An 18,946-nucleotide genomic window follows, 5' to 3' on the forward strand; every position below is an offset into this window, starting at 1 on the left:
GGGAAGGGAAGGGAAGGGAAGGGAAGGGAAGGGAAGGGAAGGGAAGGGAAGGGAAGGGAAGGGAAGGGAAGGGAAGGGAAGGGAAGGGAAGGGAAGGGAAGGGAAGGGAAGGGAAGGGAAGGGAAGGGAAGGGAAGGGAAGGGAAGGGAAGGGAAGGGAAGGGAAGGGAAGGGAAGGGAAGGGAAGGGGGACAGAAAAAAGGGAGGAAGACGGACAAGTTTTATATAAAGATCTTAAAGGTGCTATCTGTATAAAACAAGTTAGTACACCAGCAGCAATAGGAAGTTGCTAAGTTAAATTTATTATAATTTATTATATTTGACTTACTACTAAAACAAATGATGACTAAGTTAAAGCTCCCAAGGTCCCAATGAGGAGCAGAAGGAGGGAGAACATGAGCAAAGAAGTCGGGACCACGAGGGGTGCACCCACCCACTGAGACAGTGGAGCTGATCTACTGGGAGCTCACCAAGGCCAGCTGGACTATTACCAAAAAAAGCATGGAATAAAATTGAACTCTCTGATCGTGACGAACAGTGCGGGCTGATGAGACGCCAAGGACAATGGCACGCAGTTTTGATCCTACGCAATCTGCTGGCTTGGTGGGAGCCTAGCCAGTTTGGATGTTCACCTTCCTAGATATGGACGGAGGGGGGAGGACCTAGGACTTACCACAGGGCAGGGAACCCTGACTGCTCTTTGGACTGGAGAGGGAGGGGGAGAGGAGTGGGGGGAAGGGGAGAGGGGTGGGAGGAGGGGGAGAAGAGTGGGAGGAGGGGGAGAAGAGTGGGAGGAGGGGGAGGGAAAGGGGAGGCTGGGAGGAGGTGGAAATTTGTTTTTTTTTCTTTATTCTTCTTTTATCAATAAAAAAAATTTAAAAAAAAATTTTGCTTACTTAATAAAACTGCATTGTAAACTATACTACTTACATTTTTTCTTATACATTTTAGCTGACATAGTAAGACAGAGAAATTCCAGCACACAAAGAAGTATAGAAAACATGACAAGTTCTTTCTTAAGAAACAAAGTATAGGGCTAAAAAGATGGCTCAGCAGTTAAAGGACATGCGCTGCTCTTCCAGAGGACCTGACTCCAGCACCCACATCAAGGGTCTCACAAGTACCTCTAACTCGGGTTCCAGGGAGATTCCGAGTCTGTGGCTCCTGCAAGCACCTGCACTCCTGTGTGTGCTCATACACACACATAAAAATAAACATTTTGAAAGAAAGGGAAGAATAAACTTCATTTATTAGAAAATGTAGATCTATCTATGGTATAACTTTTGAAGAAAATCTTCTTAAGCCTCACCTGGTTCTGTTTTAATGTGGACACCAGTTTTTGCAATGTAATATTTTCTTCTTCCAGTTCTGTATAGTCCTGAAGGAGTCTGGTCTCCCGGAATTTATATTCTCGGATTTCATCTTTCATTCGTATTCTCTGTAGCTCCACCATCTCGTTATTCTGAAACAACAATATAAGCAATCAGTATAAAACTTCCTTACTCTAGGTTTCAGAAAATGTAGAAAAGAAACCCTGGTTGTTAGATAACAGAAAAGATTTCCTGTATTTAAATTGGCACTGCCTTTTTAGATGACAATTTAATAATATCTATCAAAATTTCTAAAGAAATCTGACATTTACCCGGGTGGTAGTGGCGCACACCTTTAATCCCAGCATTTGGGAGGCAGAGACAGGCGGATCTCTGTGAGTTCGAGGCCAGCCTGGTCTACAAGAGCTAGTTCCAGGACAGGCACCAAAAACTATAGAGAAACCCTGTCTCGAAAAACAAAAACAAAAAAGAAGAAGAAGAAGAAGAAGGAGGAGGAGGAGGAGGAGGAGGAGGAGGAGGAGGAGGAGGAGGAGGAGGAGGAGGAGGAGGAGGAGGAGGAGGAAAAAGAAAAGAAATCTGACATTTAAAAATCATTCTTTTTATTGAGCTATATATTTTTCCACTCCCCTCCATTCATCCCCTCCCTCTTTCTACCCTCTCCCATGACCACCACGCTCCCAATTTACTCAGGAGATCTTGCTGTTTTTTTTCCTTCCTATGTAAATCCATGTATGCCTCTCTTAAGGTCCTCTTTGCTTCCTAGATTATCTGGTGTTGTGGACTGAAAATCATTCTTAAAAACATTTTCAAAGAAATAAAAATCTAAGTAAATTTCTATTTATTCACACAAAGAATGGAAAATAGACTAAACTTTTGCTATTTGGAGTCACAGTGAAATAAATTATTTTACTCTGAATTACAAAGTCATTTGAAATGATGATAAATAATCAGAGGGAACTTTGAAGTGTTAAAATGGAAATCTAGCTACAATGTATTATTAAGTGTAAAAATAAGCTGTGGACTAGGATGCGCAGTAGAATCTCATTATGTGTCAAGATTAAGAGAGTGGACTGAAGAAATGGCTCAGGGGTTGAGAGCACTTGCTGTTCTTGTGAGGACCTGATTGGATTGCCAGGGTCCACATGGCAGCTTACAAGCATCTGTATCTCCAGTGCAGTGCATCCCATCCCTACTTCCATCTCCACAGGCACCAGCCATGAACTCAGTACACTTTCATATATACAGAGAAAACACTCACACATATAAAATAAAAACAATTATTTTTAAAGTAAAGATGTAGTGGCATTTCAACTGTATTTTAATAAATAAAGACTGCTTAAAGATCTGAGAGTAAAACAATTCCACTGGTCAATGTTACAGACCAGGTTTTGGTAACACACACCTTTAACCCCAGTACCCACAATGACATGCACCTTTAATCCCAATGACATGCACCTTTAATCCCAAGAGCCACACTAGTTACCATAGAAATCGGGTGGTGTATGCCTTTAATCCCAACAGTCCACACCTTTAATCCCAGCCCTAAAGAGAAATATAAGACAGGGGAGGAGGACAATGGACAGCTCGCAGACACAGTCTCCTTCTGAGATTCCTGAAGGCAGGATTGCCATTTTTGGACTAAAGTCGAGGTAAGAGCCAATGGCTGGCTGTTTTGCTTTTTGGATCTTTAGGTTGAACCCCAATTTCTCTCTCTTAGTTTTTATTAATCATGCTTCATAAAGATTTCTATTTAAATAAATAAATAAAGGGGACTTGGTATTGTGGTGCACATCTGAATTTCCAGAACTTGGGAGTGTAGAGCAACGAAGATCAGGGGCTCATGGACAGACCCTCTCTCAAAAACCAAAACAATAAAAATGAATACATGTGTAGCACACACAAACAAACTTCACTTTCATGATATAAATATATTTGTAAAAATTTTCCCCAAACTGTCAATAGTGATTATTTAGCAGGGTTAAGGTTAGGCAGATCATCACAATAAGCAAAGAGTCTATTACTTTAATTTTATAACTTATAACAAAGCAATAATTCTCTACAAAATTCTCCATTGTTTAAAAAACCCTTTTGGTAGCCGGGCGGTGGTGGCGCATGCCTTTAATCCCAGCACTCGGGAGGCAGAGGCAGGCGGATCTCTGTGAGTTTGAGGCCAGCCTGGTCTACAAGAGCTAGTTCCAGGACAGGAACCAAAAAGCTACGGAGAAACTCTGTCTCGAAAAATCCAAAAAATAAAAAAATAAAAACCCTTTTGGTGAATTTATACTTTATTCCCTTTCCATCTCTGTAGAAAAAAATGCATTAAATATTTAACCATGCTCATTTATGACTGATAAGACATATCACTTAAGTATGATACAGATAATGAGTGAGGGAGAAACACTTCTTTGTGTTCATAGCTTGAGAGATAAACAGGAATCCTCAAATAAAAGGAAGTTTAAGAAATCATGTTAAAACTACACTTTTATTTTCTCCTAGGCCTCTCAGAACCTTTAAAATATCAATGTTCATTGAGCTTGTGTATATTAACACTCTGTTATAGCAAAATACAACACGTGCCACTTCCTAAATGTATTTGACCATAAGATCTTTACCTTTTTCAAGTAATATTTTAAAGAATTTATAGACCAAAACATTGGAAACGAGAGCACCACATAAACAGAGAAACATGACTTCCAGCTAGTGAGGTCCTACACAGAGGGGCTGAGAAGAACAAACCCTGCCCTCCTACAGCCTGGGGGTTAGAGGCATCCAGATCATCACCACATCTCACAAGTCCTACAAATGACAAGTGTCACAATTCACAGATCACATATTAACTAGACCCACCCACTCTTTTACGAAATTCTCCATCTGAACATTTTTCTAAAAGCATACGCTGGACTTTTCCAAGCACCTTTCTCCCAGCCCAAACCACAGAGCAGTCTGTCAACCAAACTTTATAATACAAAGGTAACTTTACTTACTCCCCTGTAGTGTAGCACCTTCCTGCCCATCCTCCTAAGGAACCCTAAAAACAAAACAACAAAACAAAAACCTTGCCCTCTGGGGAGTTGGGGTAGTGTTGGTGAGGCACTGAGGCTTAACTTCGGACTTCGGCCATGAAGTTAGGGTTGTGAAGGAGAATTTCTGGAAAGAAGCTGTGTCTGCGAAGACTGGCTGCTTGAAACTGCACTAATGTTGAGAGTTCAGAATGCTGCAAGCGCAGAGGCTAACTAACCACCTTATCTTGGGCTACCTTCAAGACCATCAGTAGCCATTCCTTGCCCACATGGAGAGTGGTAGAACTAACACCCTGTGGCTAACAGAGAAAAGAAAGAAAGAAAGAAAGAAAGAAAGGAAGGAAGGAAGGAAGGAAGGAAGGAAGGAAGGAAGGAAGGAAGGAAGGAAGGAAGACCTTTGAAATCTATTAACTAGGCAGACCACTAGCATCCACAAACCCAAAAGCTAAGAATGTCATCAGACATCATTTGAACCCTAAAAAAGATTCCTCCATCTTGCTGCAACCACCTTTCTGATGTCCCCACCAATGTAATTTAAACATGTCTTGATTGATGACTTTCTTTGGTCTGCAAAACTATAAAACTTCACAAAACCACTTCCACATTGAAACATGGAATCTGGAATAACCTAAATCTAGTTCCTAGGGCATGATTATTCACAATGACTCCAGAATAAACTATCTCTTATTCCCTTTAAGATGAAAACTGTATTTAGTATTTCAAAAGTGTCTGATGACACAATGTGGAACTCTGAAAATGATCCATTTTTCACCAAAGGAATGACCTGAATGAGAGTCAGTAATCTGCCAGAAACTATTGAGTTCAGGCTTCTTGATGTTATTTCCTCAGATGGGTTGTTAGCTCTTCCTGTGGCCCTTGGACCTCTCTTGCTTTGGTTAACAATCTACTTGTTTATTCTGAGCGAGTAAATTAAGGATCCTAATAGGACATATGCCTTTTGAGTCTACTTCCAAAGCTCTTGGTTTAAGGTATTTAGTTCATTCGTTTGCTTTGAAATCACTTTGGTCTAGAAACTTAGCTAGGTTTGGTTTGTTTGTTTCATTCAGATCTCGAAAGGCATTTTGAATTTTGTTCAAGATTGGAACTTTAAAGGCTGTTTGTTTTTGTTTTGTCTTCAAAATATTTTGATTTATTATCTTTTGAGATTTGTCTCTTGACACATAAAATTTGGGGTAACCTTTATCTGTGTTAACAGACCATGATCACTCAAAATGGCTCCAAAATAAATTATTTTTTATTCTCTTTAAGAAGAGAGCTGTGCTTCTTTGTGTGCATGTCATTGAGGCTAATAAACCTCTTGCTCAAAGTGACTTAGCCCCCCCCTTCCCTCTTCCTCGCCCTCCCTCCTCTTCTTGACCTACTTAAAAACAGGGTGGATGAGGTAAACAACAAAGCTAGCCAACCATGATTTAAATAATGACATAAAATTAAAATATAAAAAGTTTAGACAAGATAATCAGGTCCTGTGAAGGAGTTCAGGACATGCCATATTTACATCTTGAATCCCAGCACTGGGGAGGTGGAAACAGGAGCAAAATGGCTGGATAGAGGAGGAATATAAAGGGGAAGAGACAAGAACTCATGGAGTGTGTAGTCTGAGGTTTGGTGGAAACACAGTGCAGTCTAGGCAGTCTGAAGATTGTTTCTTCAGTCTGAGCACTGGCAGAGTTAAAAGGTCTCTCTAGTGGCTTACTGCACTGTTTCTCTGGTCTTCAGCTTTAACCCCTAACTCTGGGTTTTTGTTATTTGTGCTACACCTATCTCTCAATGACAATGTAGATTAGTGTTAAAATAATTTCCTAGCATTTGCAGGGTCTTAGGTTCAATCCCAGTAGCACACATGTGTGCACATGCGCGCGCACACACACACAAAGGTAGAAGGAAAGAGGGAGAAAAGGAGGGAAGGAATGAAGGAGAGAGGGAGGGAGGAAGGAAGGAAGGACATGGTAGCTCCAACTTCAATATGTATTGAAAATATAGCCACTTTCACTATCTTCACTTGTCATCCTGGTTTAACCACAATCTTCTCACATCTGGATAAACTACTTATCACTTTAAACTTGAGGATTCACTCCAACAAATTTATGTCACTCTTTCCCTCAGTGCCTTCCAGTGACTCTCCAGCTAATGCAAACACCTGTGAATCCAGCTCCACAGCATCAACATTGTCTTCTAGACTCCAAAGGTACTTGCACCTACATGGTACGCATAATTCATGCAAGCAAACACATACACATAATTTAATAAAACAAACCTTTTTAAATGTTCTTAAACCAGACATCAAAAGCATTCTTTTTTTCTTTGTCTCTCTATCTCTCTTTCTCTGTCTATCTTTATCTCTCCTTTGTCTCTCTCTTTCCCTCTCTCTCTTTCCTCCTCTCCCTCTGAATTGGATCTAAGGCACTGCACATGCTAAGCAAGTGTTGTACCACTGAGCTGTATGGTACCCATACCACATAATAAATTGGTTTTTTATATACATCACAATGAAAATTATTTTGCTCTGCACTATAGTTTGGATATGGTTTGTTTCACAAGGACATGTGTTGAGAGTTTGGTCCTCCATGTGACAGTTTTAGGAAGGGGGAGACACTTAAGTGATGGGCATAGAAGGAGATCCTTAGGTTAGTTGGAGGTGTGCCCTCAGAAGGGATTGTGGGAACAAAATACTTCTGGCTTCCTGTTTGAAGATGTAAACCCTCTCTCTTATATAAATTCCTATCACCACCACAGGATCCTTACCAGAGCTGAGCTGACATGCCCTTGAATCTCCAGAACTGTAAACTGATTTTCCTTTTTTTTACAAAATAACCTATCTAGGGTACTTCATTATAGTATCAAAACACAGTATCTCATGCTGGAAAATGATTGTTTTATTTAATTTTTTTATATTCATAGATGTTTTGCCTGCATGTATGTATGCATACTACTAATATGCCTGGTACCACAGAGGCCAGAAGAGGGTACTGGAACTGAAGTTACAGATGCTTGCTTGCTTGGTGTAGGAGCATCTCCTTTCTATGTGCTGCTTTCATTGGTCAAATAAAGAAACTGCCTAGGTCTTTTATAGGGCAGAACTTAGATAGCCGGGGAAGACAGGACTTGGAGGAAAAAGACAGTGTGGCAGACACCATGGCTTTCCTCTCCAAGATGAACGCTGGTTAGACTTATGCCAGTAAGCAACAGTCAAGTGGTGATACACATTAATGGAGATGGGTTAAATGAATATGTAAGAGTTAGCCAATAAGAGGTTAAAACTAATAGGCCACGCAATAATTTAATTAATACGATTTCCGTGTGGTTATTTCGGGGGTTAAGCAGCCGGACGCCGGGAACACAGCCCACTGCTCCCTTCTACTACACTTGCTAGTCACCATGTGGATTCTGGGAATCAAAGCCAGGTCCTCTAGGAGAGTAGCCAAGCTATCAAACTCTGAGCCATATGCCCAGCCCCCAAAGAGATGTTTTCTAAGTAAATGAAAAGACAAGTTGCATAGTGGGTGAAAATGTTTGCAAATCATATATCTGATGAAGAACTTATACCCAAAATACATACAGAATTTTCAACTTTAACTTAAAGAAAAAAAAGCAAATAAACTAGGTAAGAGTCTTGAAAAGACACTAAATAGTATACATGAAGGGCAAATAAGCACAAGAAAAATATCCAACGTTAACATCCATTGAGAAAATTAAAATCACAAAAACTAGTATATCACTACCTATTAGAATATATATAATGAAAAATACTGACAATATTGAATACTGGAAAGGATAGAGGGAAACAGAATCTCTTATATAAAACTTTAATAGTAATATAAAACGTAGTCACTGTTATTCAGATGAGCTCTCACTCTTCTGAGAGAAAGAAAAGCATGTGCTGACTTATTTTCTTTTCCTACTGCTGTGACAAAATATCCTACAAAAGGAACATACGGGAAGAAAAGTTTGTTTTTACTTATAGTTCAAAGGTACAATCCATCAATGTGGCAAGAGCTTGGAGCAGCTAGTCACATCACATACACAATCAGGAAGCAGGGAATGATGAACCTTGTGTTCAGCGCATTTTGTCTATTTATACAGCAGACTTCCAGTCTAAAGCAAGGTACTACCCTTATGGATGAGTCTTCTCATCTCAGTTAGCTCAGCCAAGATAGTCTGCACTATGCCCATCACACAATCTACTCTAGAGGTCAAATTGGCAATTCTAATTAAATATCATTTTTGCTCATAAAAAATATAAATGTACATGAATATGTACAGTAGCTCTTTATTCATAGCCACCAAAACCTGGAGGAACAAAAAGCTCACAAATAGGGCAAGTAATTAAACAAACTGTAATATGTCAATACAGTAGAATAATACCAGCTATAAAAAGGAACAAACTTGATGTTGATATATACAATTTAGATGCATCTCAGAGGCATTATGAAAAATTATACAAAAAAAGGATTCAATCTTAAAAAGTGCAAACTAAATGACCTTCTTGAAAAGAAAAAAAAACTATAGTCAAAGAAGACAGATCATTTGTTTTTAAAGGCATCTGCCTAGCTTACTACAGACATTAAAGATACTGAATGGATAAACAAATGAAAAACTGAAACAAAAGGATTAAAACTGAATTGAATGTACAAGAAGAATACATAGGTCCAATGGATTGTATTTGTAAGGATCATCAACAAAGGTAAATATAATCAGTGAAAACTTTTTTTTAACACATTGTAAACAGATGTCACAAAACAATGCTAAAAAGAATGGTCAGGGTGCTGACCCAAGACCACATCGTGTGAGAGAGTGCCAATGGCTCTAGATATGCACATTCTGAGGGGATTTTAAGACAGTTTTGCCAAAATAGTTCTTGGGAATAGGCTAAATCTGTCCACAAAAATATAAAACTAAGAAAGTTATTTTCTGTAGATTCAGAAACTATAAATACAGCTGGTGAAACACAGAGAACCTTCTTCATTTAACCACAGAGTAATAATTAGAGTGGCCAGACACTAGCAAGAGCCTTGGGAGGGAGGCAAGAGATAGAAAATGAGAACTACTTTCAAACCTTTATTACACCAGGCATTTTAAAAGGGTCTATTTGTTAGTATTATCATCTCCTTGCTGAAAAGAAAGACCTTACCTAATACGATGAGCCATGTGTTAAAGAGTTGGTCTATAGCTTGGCACTATTGGGAGGCAGCAGAAAGGTTAAGAAGTAACCTTAAGAAGTAATTATTAAGAAGTAATATTGTGGGATATTTCCAGTCTGAGAAGCCTGCCTTAAATGGAACAGTGGAGCCCCAGCCTCTTTCTCTCTTGTTCTCTGTTTGTATAAAGATTGTAGTGAGTTCTAGTTTGTTCTGCGTTCTCTACCATGATGTGCTGTCTCACCCAAACACAACAGGACATTTTGATATGGACTAAAATCCCCAAAATTCAAGTCAAAATAAATCCTTTATCTTTGTAAGTTGACTCTCTCAAGTGTTTATTACAGCAACTGGAAAGCTGATGACAAAGGAAACAAATACAACTTGCCCAGATTACATTGTTGGTAGGTGGTACAGCAGATATTTGAGTCCAGGGATGGACAATTCCTAAAACACGTTCTTTTAGTTGAACCTATTTTTTGTTTGCTTGTTTTTGGTTTTTCGAGACAGGGTTTCTCTGTAGCTTTGGAGCCTATCATGGAACTAGCTCTTGTAGATCAGGCTGGCCTTGAACTCAAAAAGATCCGCTTGCCTCTGCCTCCCGAGTGCTGGGATTAAAGGCATGTACCACCACTGCCCAGTTTAGTTTAACTTAATTTTTTAAGATTCAATAAAAATTATTTCTAAAATAATCTGTTTATATCAAGCACTGTCCTGAAGCTGTAAATACCAAAATAAGTAACAAATAAAACATGCTTTTACTTGAAAAAAACTTGTTAATTTATTATATATTCTGTAGAATGCCATAGGTATCTAATAGAGATACATCCTTTAGTGATGTCAAAGAATTATTGTTCTGGAAAGAGTCATTACCAAATTACTACTGAGGTGCCTTCTCGACCTATGGCTCTATGGGTATGGACTCCCATACCCATATGGACTCCATACATTGGAACAGATGTAGATATAATATATTTCTGGAAGCTGAGGCACTGATATATTATAAAACTTAATTATATATTCTAGAGAAGGGAAAATGAAATTCTAATGTGGCATTAAAAACATAGGGATAAGGCAGCATTTGAAATACAACTGTCATATCCTATTAAAGCCATAATAAAGTCCCAACAAACTACAAATTTAGCTATTATCTAATCCTAGCCCTACTGTTACATCAGAATACCATAGATTTGAAAGGCTGTAAAGAAAAACATCTCATAGTTCTGGAGGAAGTCTAAATAAAATTAAGGCACCACCATAGATGATATCTAGTAAGAGCTACTTTCTGCTTCCAAGGTAGAGCCCTTTTCTAAATAGATTTACTTTATTTTTAGTTATGTTTATGCATGTTGGTCTGCATATGGATATGCACATGTGAGAATAGGTGCCCTCAGAGAGGGTTGGATCTGGAGTGCCAGCTGATTATAAGGTGGGTTCTGGGCATCAAGTGTGAGTCATCTCCAAGATGCAACCTTCTTGCTGTGTTGTCGAGAGGGAAGGGCTGCTGCTTTAATATAGATAAGGAGATTAAAACATCTTATCTAGTTCCTTTTATCCTATTCTTGAGCTCTTTTTTACTCAAGACTTCATCATCTCTTCAAGGACCCTCCTCTTAATACAATGACATTAATGATTAAGTTTTAATATATGAATTTGAGGGAGACACATTCAGACCTTAACAGCTATGGTACTGTAATGGTTTCTCTTGAATGTCAACTTATCCGAATTCTGAATATCTTAGGAGAAAAAAAGTCATGATGTTACAGTAAAGGCATTTCCAAAGAAATTAAAATAAAGTAGGAAGACCCACCCTGAATGTGGGTAACAACATCCACAAATGAATAAAGCCAGCCCCACCCTCTTCCTTATGTAGATACAATGTGGCCAGGCACCTTCCCATGATAGACTGAACCTTCAAGCTCTTAGCCAAATCCTCTCTTCTTAAATTGATTTTGACAGGTATTTTGTTACAGTAGCAAGAAAAGTAACTAATACATAAAATTAGTACAAAGTACTGGGGCTCTTGCTAAATCTGACCGTGCGGTTCTTAGGCTTCTGGAAATGGTTTGTGAAAGAAATGAGCAAGAGTTTAAAGAGGCAACCAAGAGAAGCTGTGACACGCACGTAGAGGTCAAAGGGCAACTTTTCAGTCAGTTCTCTTCTTCCACCTTTACATGGTTCCAGAAACTGAACTCAGATTGGAAGGCTTGTGTAGTAAGCACTTTTACACACTGAGACATCTTACTAGCCCAAAAGTTTAATTATCTAATTTTATAGTTTAAGCAATGTAGATGTGGGGTTAATTTATTACAAAACAAATGTTCCATAATAATCTTTAAATGAATCTATTTAGGTTATACTCAATATGTTAGACCTAAAAAAGGAGATAAAAACAGGAAATTCAAACTTATTTACCAATGCTCTACTTAGATACTACATAAATTCACCCACCTCTGTGTTTTTATCAAAGTGATGCTAGTCAAAATAAAATGGGAATTTGACTTATATCACTCATTATGTAGCATTACCTGTAATTTGATTAAAATTATCCACTATCAAGCCAGGTGGTGGTAGCACATGCCTTTAATCCCAGCGCTTGGAATGCAGAGGCAGGTGGATCTCTCTGAGTTCAAAGCCAGCCTGGTCTACACAGAAGGTTCCAGGACAGCCAAGGCTGTTACAGAAAGAAACCCTGTCTCGAAAAAACAAAAAATAAAACAAAAAAAAAAAAAAACAGGATTATCTGTTATCTCCTAATTGGTCTCTGGATTTAAGCGATAATTTTTTCCTTTATATTCCCTTTACTTTCAAAAATATTTTAAATAATTTAACATTAAAAATACATATACATTAAGACTAATAAAAAATGGGGTCAGTGGGATGGCAAGTATACTTGACACCAAGCCTGAAAATCTGAGTTGATACCTAGGTCACTCACGTGGTAGAAAGAGAGAACCTAGTCCTGCAAGTTTCCTCTGACCTCCCTTGTAGAACAAGTGTATGTGCACAAACACACACACACAGCATAAATAAATACTAAAGGTTAATAAAAATAAAAACTTGTTTAAAGTGTAAAGGGAATTATATGAAAGCTGAGACTTTTTACAGTTAAGCATAAGAAGATTTTTAATGATCAAAACAGAAATAGAAATATACAGTGATTCCTTCTGTCTACCTTAAATCGCAACCAAGAGGTTTCAAGATGATAAACTGAAGATTAATGTGTTTTTTTATTTATTTTTGCTGTTTTATTTGGGGTTTGTTTCTTTCTTTTGGTTTGTGTTTGAGGCAAAGTCTTACAACATAGCCCAGGCTGGTCTGGGAAGCTCCCCAGATGCAATTATCACAGGGGCACACCATCACACATGGCTAGCTAATGTTTTTAATGTACGAATACAGACCTATATAATGAATAATAACTTCAACAATATTTTATGAAGGATGTACAAAGTTACTAATGATAACAGCATTTGTTTATTATGGGCCAGGAATATAGCAATATAACTTTTAAAAAACTTACACATAAATGAACATAATACTAAAACTAGTAGCAGAGTTGAGACCAGAATACTATTTTAAAACTTAATTCAACAATTTTCCCATTATGGTACCCTACAATTATATTTAGATGAGGTTTGTAACACACATGCATGTATACATAAGGTCACAGTTCACACACAACACCTAAGTGTATATGCCTTTATCAGTATCAGTAATACTATGGAAACAAAATTAATCATTTTATTAAATAAATACAATACTGTTAATTCAATTGTTACATTCACACAGCATCTTTCAAACTAAGGACTTGCCAAATTTTGTTTATCCTTATCTGTGATGGTTGATTTTGATTGTTAATTTAATTGTAGTAAAAACACATAGGGGAGTGTCTCTGTGGGGAAATTTCTAAAGACAAACAGATCCTGAAAGACAACTCTTAAAGGGAATGGTTTGTTTACCTCCTTCAGTTCCTGCACAACAGCTGTGAGCCTCTCATTTTCTGCCTGGACATTTGTGACCACAGCCCGGCTCTGCTTCAGCTCATTCTGCATCTCCAAGATCTTGTTTAGATAATAAGCTTCCTTGGATGCAGACTCCTGTAGAAGTGTTTCCTCCCGAGTCTCTCCGTCCTCAGCCACTTTACGATGAATAGAGAAGGATTGCCCAAATGCCTGCAGAGAATTTCGAAAGAGAAAGAGTAAAAAATGAAAAACACCTGAAGATTGTTGAACAACATTAGGCAGATGCTTTATTTGGCTTTGTTTATAAGAAAAGCTATTCTGATATGATAAAAGGGCTGAGAAAGAAATCAGAGAAACATCATCCTTCACAATAGCTACAACTATCATAAAATATCTCAGAGTAACTCTAAACAAACAAGTAGAAGACTTGTATGACAAGAACTTTAAATCTTTGAAGAAAGAAATTAAAGAAGACACCAGAAAGTGGAAAGTTCTCCCATACTCTTGGGTAGGTAGAATTAACATAGTAAAAATGGCAATCTTACCAAAAGCAATCTACAGATTCAACGCAATGCCCAGAAAATTCCCAGCAAAATTCTTCATAGACTTCGAAAGAACGGTACTCAACTTCATATGGAAGAGCATAAAAACCAGGATAGCCAAAACAATCCTGTACAATAAAAGAACTTCTAGAGGCATCACAATCCCTGACTTCAAACTCTACTACAGAGCTACAGTACTGAAAACAACCTGGTATTGGCACAAGAACAGACAGGAGGACCAATGGAACCAAATTGAAGACCCGGATATTAATTCACACACCTTTGAACACCTGATTTTTGACAAAGAAGCAAAAAGTATCAAATGAAAAAAAGAAAGAAAGCATATTTAACAAATGGTGTTGGCATAATTGGACATCAACATATAGAAGAATGAAAATAGACCCATATCTATCACCATGCACAAAACTCAAGTCCAAGTGGATCAAAGACCTCAACATAAAGCCAGCCACGCTGAGCCTTATAGAAGAGAAAGTAGAAAGTACACTTGAATGCATTGGCACAGGAGACCACTTCCTAAATATAACCCCAGGAGCACAGACACTGAGAGAAACAATTAATAAATGGGACCTCCTGAAACTGAAAAGCTTCTGTAAGGCAAAGGACATGGTCAACAAGACAAAACAACAGCCTACAGAATGGGAAAAGATCTTCACTAACCCCACATCAGACAGAGGTCTGATCTCCAAAACATACAACCAACTCAAGAAATTGGTCATTCAAAGAACAAATAATCCAATAAAAAAAATGAGTGCAGACCTAAATAAACAGAGAACTCTCAAAAGAGGAATCTAAAATGTCTGAAAGACATTTAAGGAAATGTTCAACATCTTTAGTCATCAGAGAAATGCAAATCAAAACAACTCTGAGATTCCATCTTACACCTGTAAGAATGACCAAGATCAAAAACACTGATGACAACTTATGCTGGAGAGGTTGTGGGGTAAAGGGAACACTCCTGCATTGCTGGTGGGAATGCAAGCTGGTACAACCCCTTTGGATGTCAGTGTGGTGATTTCTCAGAAAATTAGGAAACAACCTTCTTCAAGACCCAGTAATACCGCTTTTGGGTATATATCCAAAGGATGCTCAATCGTGCCTCAAGTATATGTGCTCAACTATATTCATAGCAGCTTTGTTTGTCATAGCCAGACCTGGAAACAACCTAATGCCCCTTGACCAAAAAAATGGATAAGGAAAATGTGGTACATTTACACAATGGAGTACTACATAGCAGAAAAAATAGCGACATCTTGAATTTTGCAGGCAAATGGATGGAGCTAAAAAACATCATTTTGAGTGAGGTAACCCAGACACAGAAAGGCAATTATCACATGTACTCACTCGTAAGTGGTTTTCAAACATAATGCAAAGAAAGCCAGCCTACAAATCATAATCCCAGAGAACTTAGACAACAATGAGGACACTAAGAGAGACTTACATAGATCTAATCTACATGGGAAGTAGAAAAAGACAAGAGCTCCTGAGTAAATTGGAAGCATGAGGACCTTGGGAGAGGGTTGAAGGGGAGGGGAGAGGCAGAGAGGGGAACAGAGAAAAAATGTAGATCTCAATAAAAATCAATTTAAAAGACATTTTAAAAAGAATGGCTACTCTGAAATACTTCTAGGTACAAAAAATAAAATAATAAAGTCCCCTTACTGACAAGAAACGTATGTCACTACTGCATCCCTAGGATTACCATGCCATGGTGACCGGTGTCATTCATGAGCATCATAGCTGGGTAGCACTATTGGTTGCTTCCTGCCTTTGGAAGATTGCATGGTGTTTTCTGGTACCATGAAATCTAGTCCTCAGGGAGGAGGATTTCAAATAAGTTCCAAATCAAAGGTCTCTGGGATCTGTGTCTGAAGTGCCTTGTTTCCTGGAGAAAGTATTGTCAGCCCAGAGGGGAAATTTTCACTTAAACTATCTATGTATATTTATACAAAGACTTACTATATTACAGGAACGTTTAGTTAACTAGTTAATAGTACGAGTCCTTATGACTTTTTCAGACAGTCTTACTGTTATTTTACCTTTCTTTTGTTACCATCCTTCCCACTGCCTAATTAGAGCCTCCCACGTTTTCCGTTTCCTCTGTCTGATCACTTGTCCTCTTTCTGTTACCCCACTCTGCACCTTGGCAATGGTGTCTTTTTACTTTCCTGATTTCTGCAGTTACTCCAACATATGTACTTATATCTGAAGATTTGGAGCTAGAGAACATGTGACATTTGTCTTTCTGAGTATGGGTTACCTCTCACAGTATGATCTTTCCTAGTTCCATCCATTTACCTGAAAAGTTCACGTTTTCATTTTTTCTTACAGCTGAATAGTATTCCATAGTGTATATGTAACATATTTTCATTGCCCATTCTTCAGCTGAAGGACATTTACGTTGTTTCCATTTCCTAGTTATTGTCAATAGAACATGGTTGAGCAAGTATCTGTGAAGCAGAATATCAAGTTCTTTGGCATAAACCAGGTAGAGGTATAGGTGAGTCAAATGTTAAGCTTATTTTTAGCTTTTTGATAATGCTCCAGAGTGGCTGGGCCACTTTGTAGTTCTGGCAACAAGGAATAAGGGTTCTCTTTTCTCTACATCCCCTGCAGCATCTGTTGTCCATTCTTTTGTTGGTATTTGTCATTCTGACAGGGATAAGATGAAATCTTAAAGTTGTTTTGATTTGTATTTCACTAATTGTTAGAGATGAACAATTTCTGAGGCATTTCTTAGCATTTAATTTTTCTTTATCTTTTTTGAACCATCTATTCTGGTCTCAGGCCCATTTTTTTTTAAATGAGTCATTTGTTTTCTTTTTTTAAAGGTGGTTTTTGTTTGCTTGCTTGCTTGCTTTTGTTATTGTAATTTAGTCCTTTGGGTTTTTTTTTTAGTTCTTTACATATTCTGTATGTTCTCAGACATATAGCTGACAAAGATCCTTTCCCATTCTTGGGCTTCCTCTTCACTTCACTGACTGTTTCTTTAACTGTGCAGAAGCTTTTTAGTTTGATGAAGTAGAACTTTGTCAACTGTTGGTCTTAATTCTTGGGAAAATGGACTCCAATTTAGAAAGTTTTTCCTATACCTGTATCATGTAGGATATTGCCTATATTTTATTATAGTTGTTTCAGTGTTTAGGGTTACTCAATTAGGTCTTTGATGTGTTTGCTTTAATCGCCCATCAATCCCAGTTGGGTTTCCAGGACATAGACACATAGGCCACAGGCATGTAGCTAACAAAAACTTATCTAATCTATGTTTAAAGCTTTATATTAAAACCACTTTATGGTTTTAATGCAGAATGTTCACAATTGGCTCATGTGTTTGAAAACTTGGTCCCTAGTGAGTGGCATTGTTTGGGAAGCTTATGGAATTTTTAGTAAGTAGAATCTCATTAGTGCAAATGTCATCTCTGAAGTATCAAGTTTTCTATTGCCTGAGTCTTCTCTGCTTCCTGATTCCGCAGAGATATAACAAGGAGTAGCCTAAGGCACCACCATGCCTTCTTTCACTTGAAGGACATATCCTCAAACTGCAAGATAGAATAAACCCTTCCTTCCTTAAGTTGTTTCCATTGGGTATTTTTCACATCTATGAAGAAAGTAACTATTACAAACACTAAACACATTTCATGACTTGAAGATTGTATCCTAAACTTTATATATAACAATGAAAATCAAAATTTGAAAGACAACTTTTCCCATAATTCACTTATTTGTAAAATTTCACACACACACACACACACAAAGTCCCAGCTTCTTCACCTTGCTCCTCTGGAAGGTCTAAGGTCCTTTGCTATTTTGAAACAAATTGTCACTAGGTCTTTAGAAAGGATGGAAGGTGACCTTCCATATGACATCTTATTTATCATCAGTTTTCAAAGTCATACAGTAGCAAGAAATCAATGTACCATGAACTAAAACAAATACAAGTTTTCTCCTTGCAAAGCATTGTATTAAAGTTCATCAAAGACACACATTTCAAAGCATACTAAAATGTCAGCTTTCTTCAGCAGTCCTACAACAGCATCAATACTATGATTTTTAAACTACTATCAAAACGTTAAAGGATGTATAAAACATAAAAATAAAATTAGCTATCATGCAGCACAATGTTAACAATGTATAAGAATTGTTAATAAGTTTGGGCCCAGCCTGGGTCACAGAGCAAAACCTTGTGCCATTAGTTAATTAATTTCCAATATTGGTGTTTTTGATCTTAGTCATTCTGACTGGTGTAAGATGGTCTCTCAGTCATTTTGACTTGTATTTCCCTGAGGGCTAAGCATGTTGAACATTTCCTTAAGTGTCTTTCAGCCATTTGAGATTCTTCTGTTGAGAATTCTCTGTTTAGATATGTACCCCATTTTTTAATTGGATCATTTGGAATTTTGATGGCCTTGCCCTGTAGTCAGATTGATGACTATCTTAAATGTCACCATAGAACTTTCATCCAGCAACTGATGGAGGCAGGGACAGAGACCCATAGTGGAGGACTGGGTTGAGCTCCCAAAGTCCAGATGAAGAGTGGGAGGAGTGAGACTATGAACAAAGAGGTCAAGACTATGATGGGGACACCCACTGAAACAGTCTACCTGAGCTAATGGGAGCTCACCAACTCCAACAGGACGGGGCAGGAACCAGCATAGGACCAAGCTAGACCCTCTGAATATAGGTGACAGTTGTATGGCTGGGGCAGACTGCAGGGCCACTGGCAGTGGTACCAGGAATTTCTCCCTGCTGCTGGTACTGGCTTTTTGGAACCCATTCTCTTTGAATGGATACCTTGCTCAGCCTGGATATAGTAGGGAGGACCTTGGTCCTTCCTCAGAGCAATGTGCCTTGCCCTCTCTGGGGAGTGGATAGGGAGTGGGATGGGGGAAAGATGGAGGGGATGGGAGGAGGAGAGGGA

General features: G+C 38.2%; 1 protein-coding gene across 5 annotated transcripts in view; it reads right to left on the reverse strand.

The window, feature by feature from the left end:
- Window positions 1-18,946, reverse strand: part of Bicd1 (BICD cargo adaptor 1) — a 138,286-nt gene that overhangs the window by 60,453 nt on the left and 58,887 nt on the right. For all 5 annotated transcript variants that reach the window (XR_012911545.1, XM_075982197.1, XM_075982199.1 and 2 more), the window contains exons 2-3: window positions 13,466-13,678; window positions 1,309-1,461 (exon numbers count right to left, since the gene is read on the reverse strand). Coding sequence is in view for 4 of the 5 variants with exons in the window: in XM_075982197.1 (XP_075838312.1) it covers window positions 1,309-1,461; window positions 13,466-13,678 (366 nt within the window). In the remaining variant the exon portion in view is untranslated. The remainder of the gene's footprint in view (window positions 1-1,308; window positions 1,462-13,465; window positions 13,679-18,946) is intronic.

Source organism: Microtus pennsylvanicus, chromosome 8 (assembly GCF_037038515.1).
Source record: "Microtus pennsylvanicus isolate mMicPen1 chromosome 8, mMicPen1.hap1, whole genome shotgun sequence".
NCBI lineage: Eukaryota > Metazoa > Chordata > Mammalia > Rodentia > Cricetidae > Microtus > Microtus pennsylvanicus.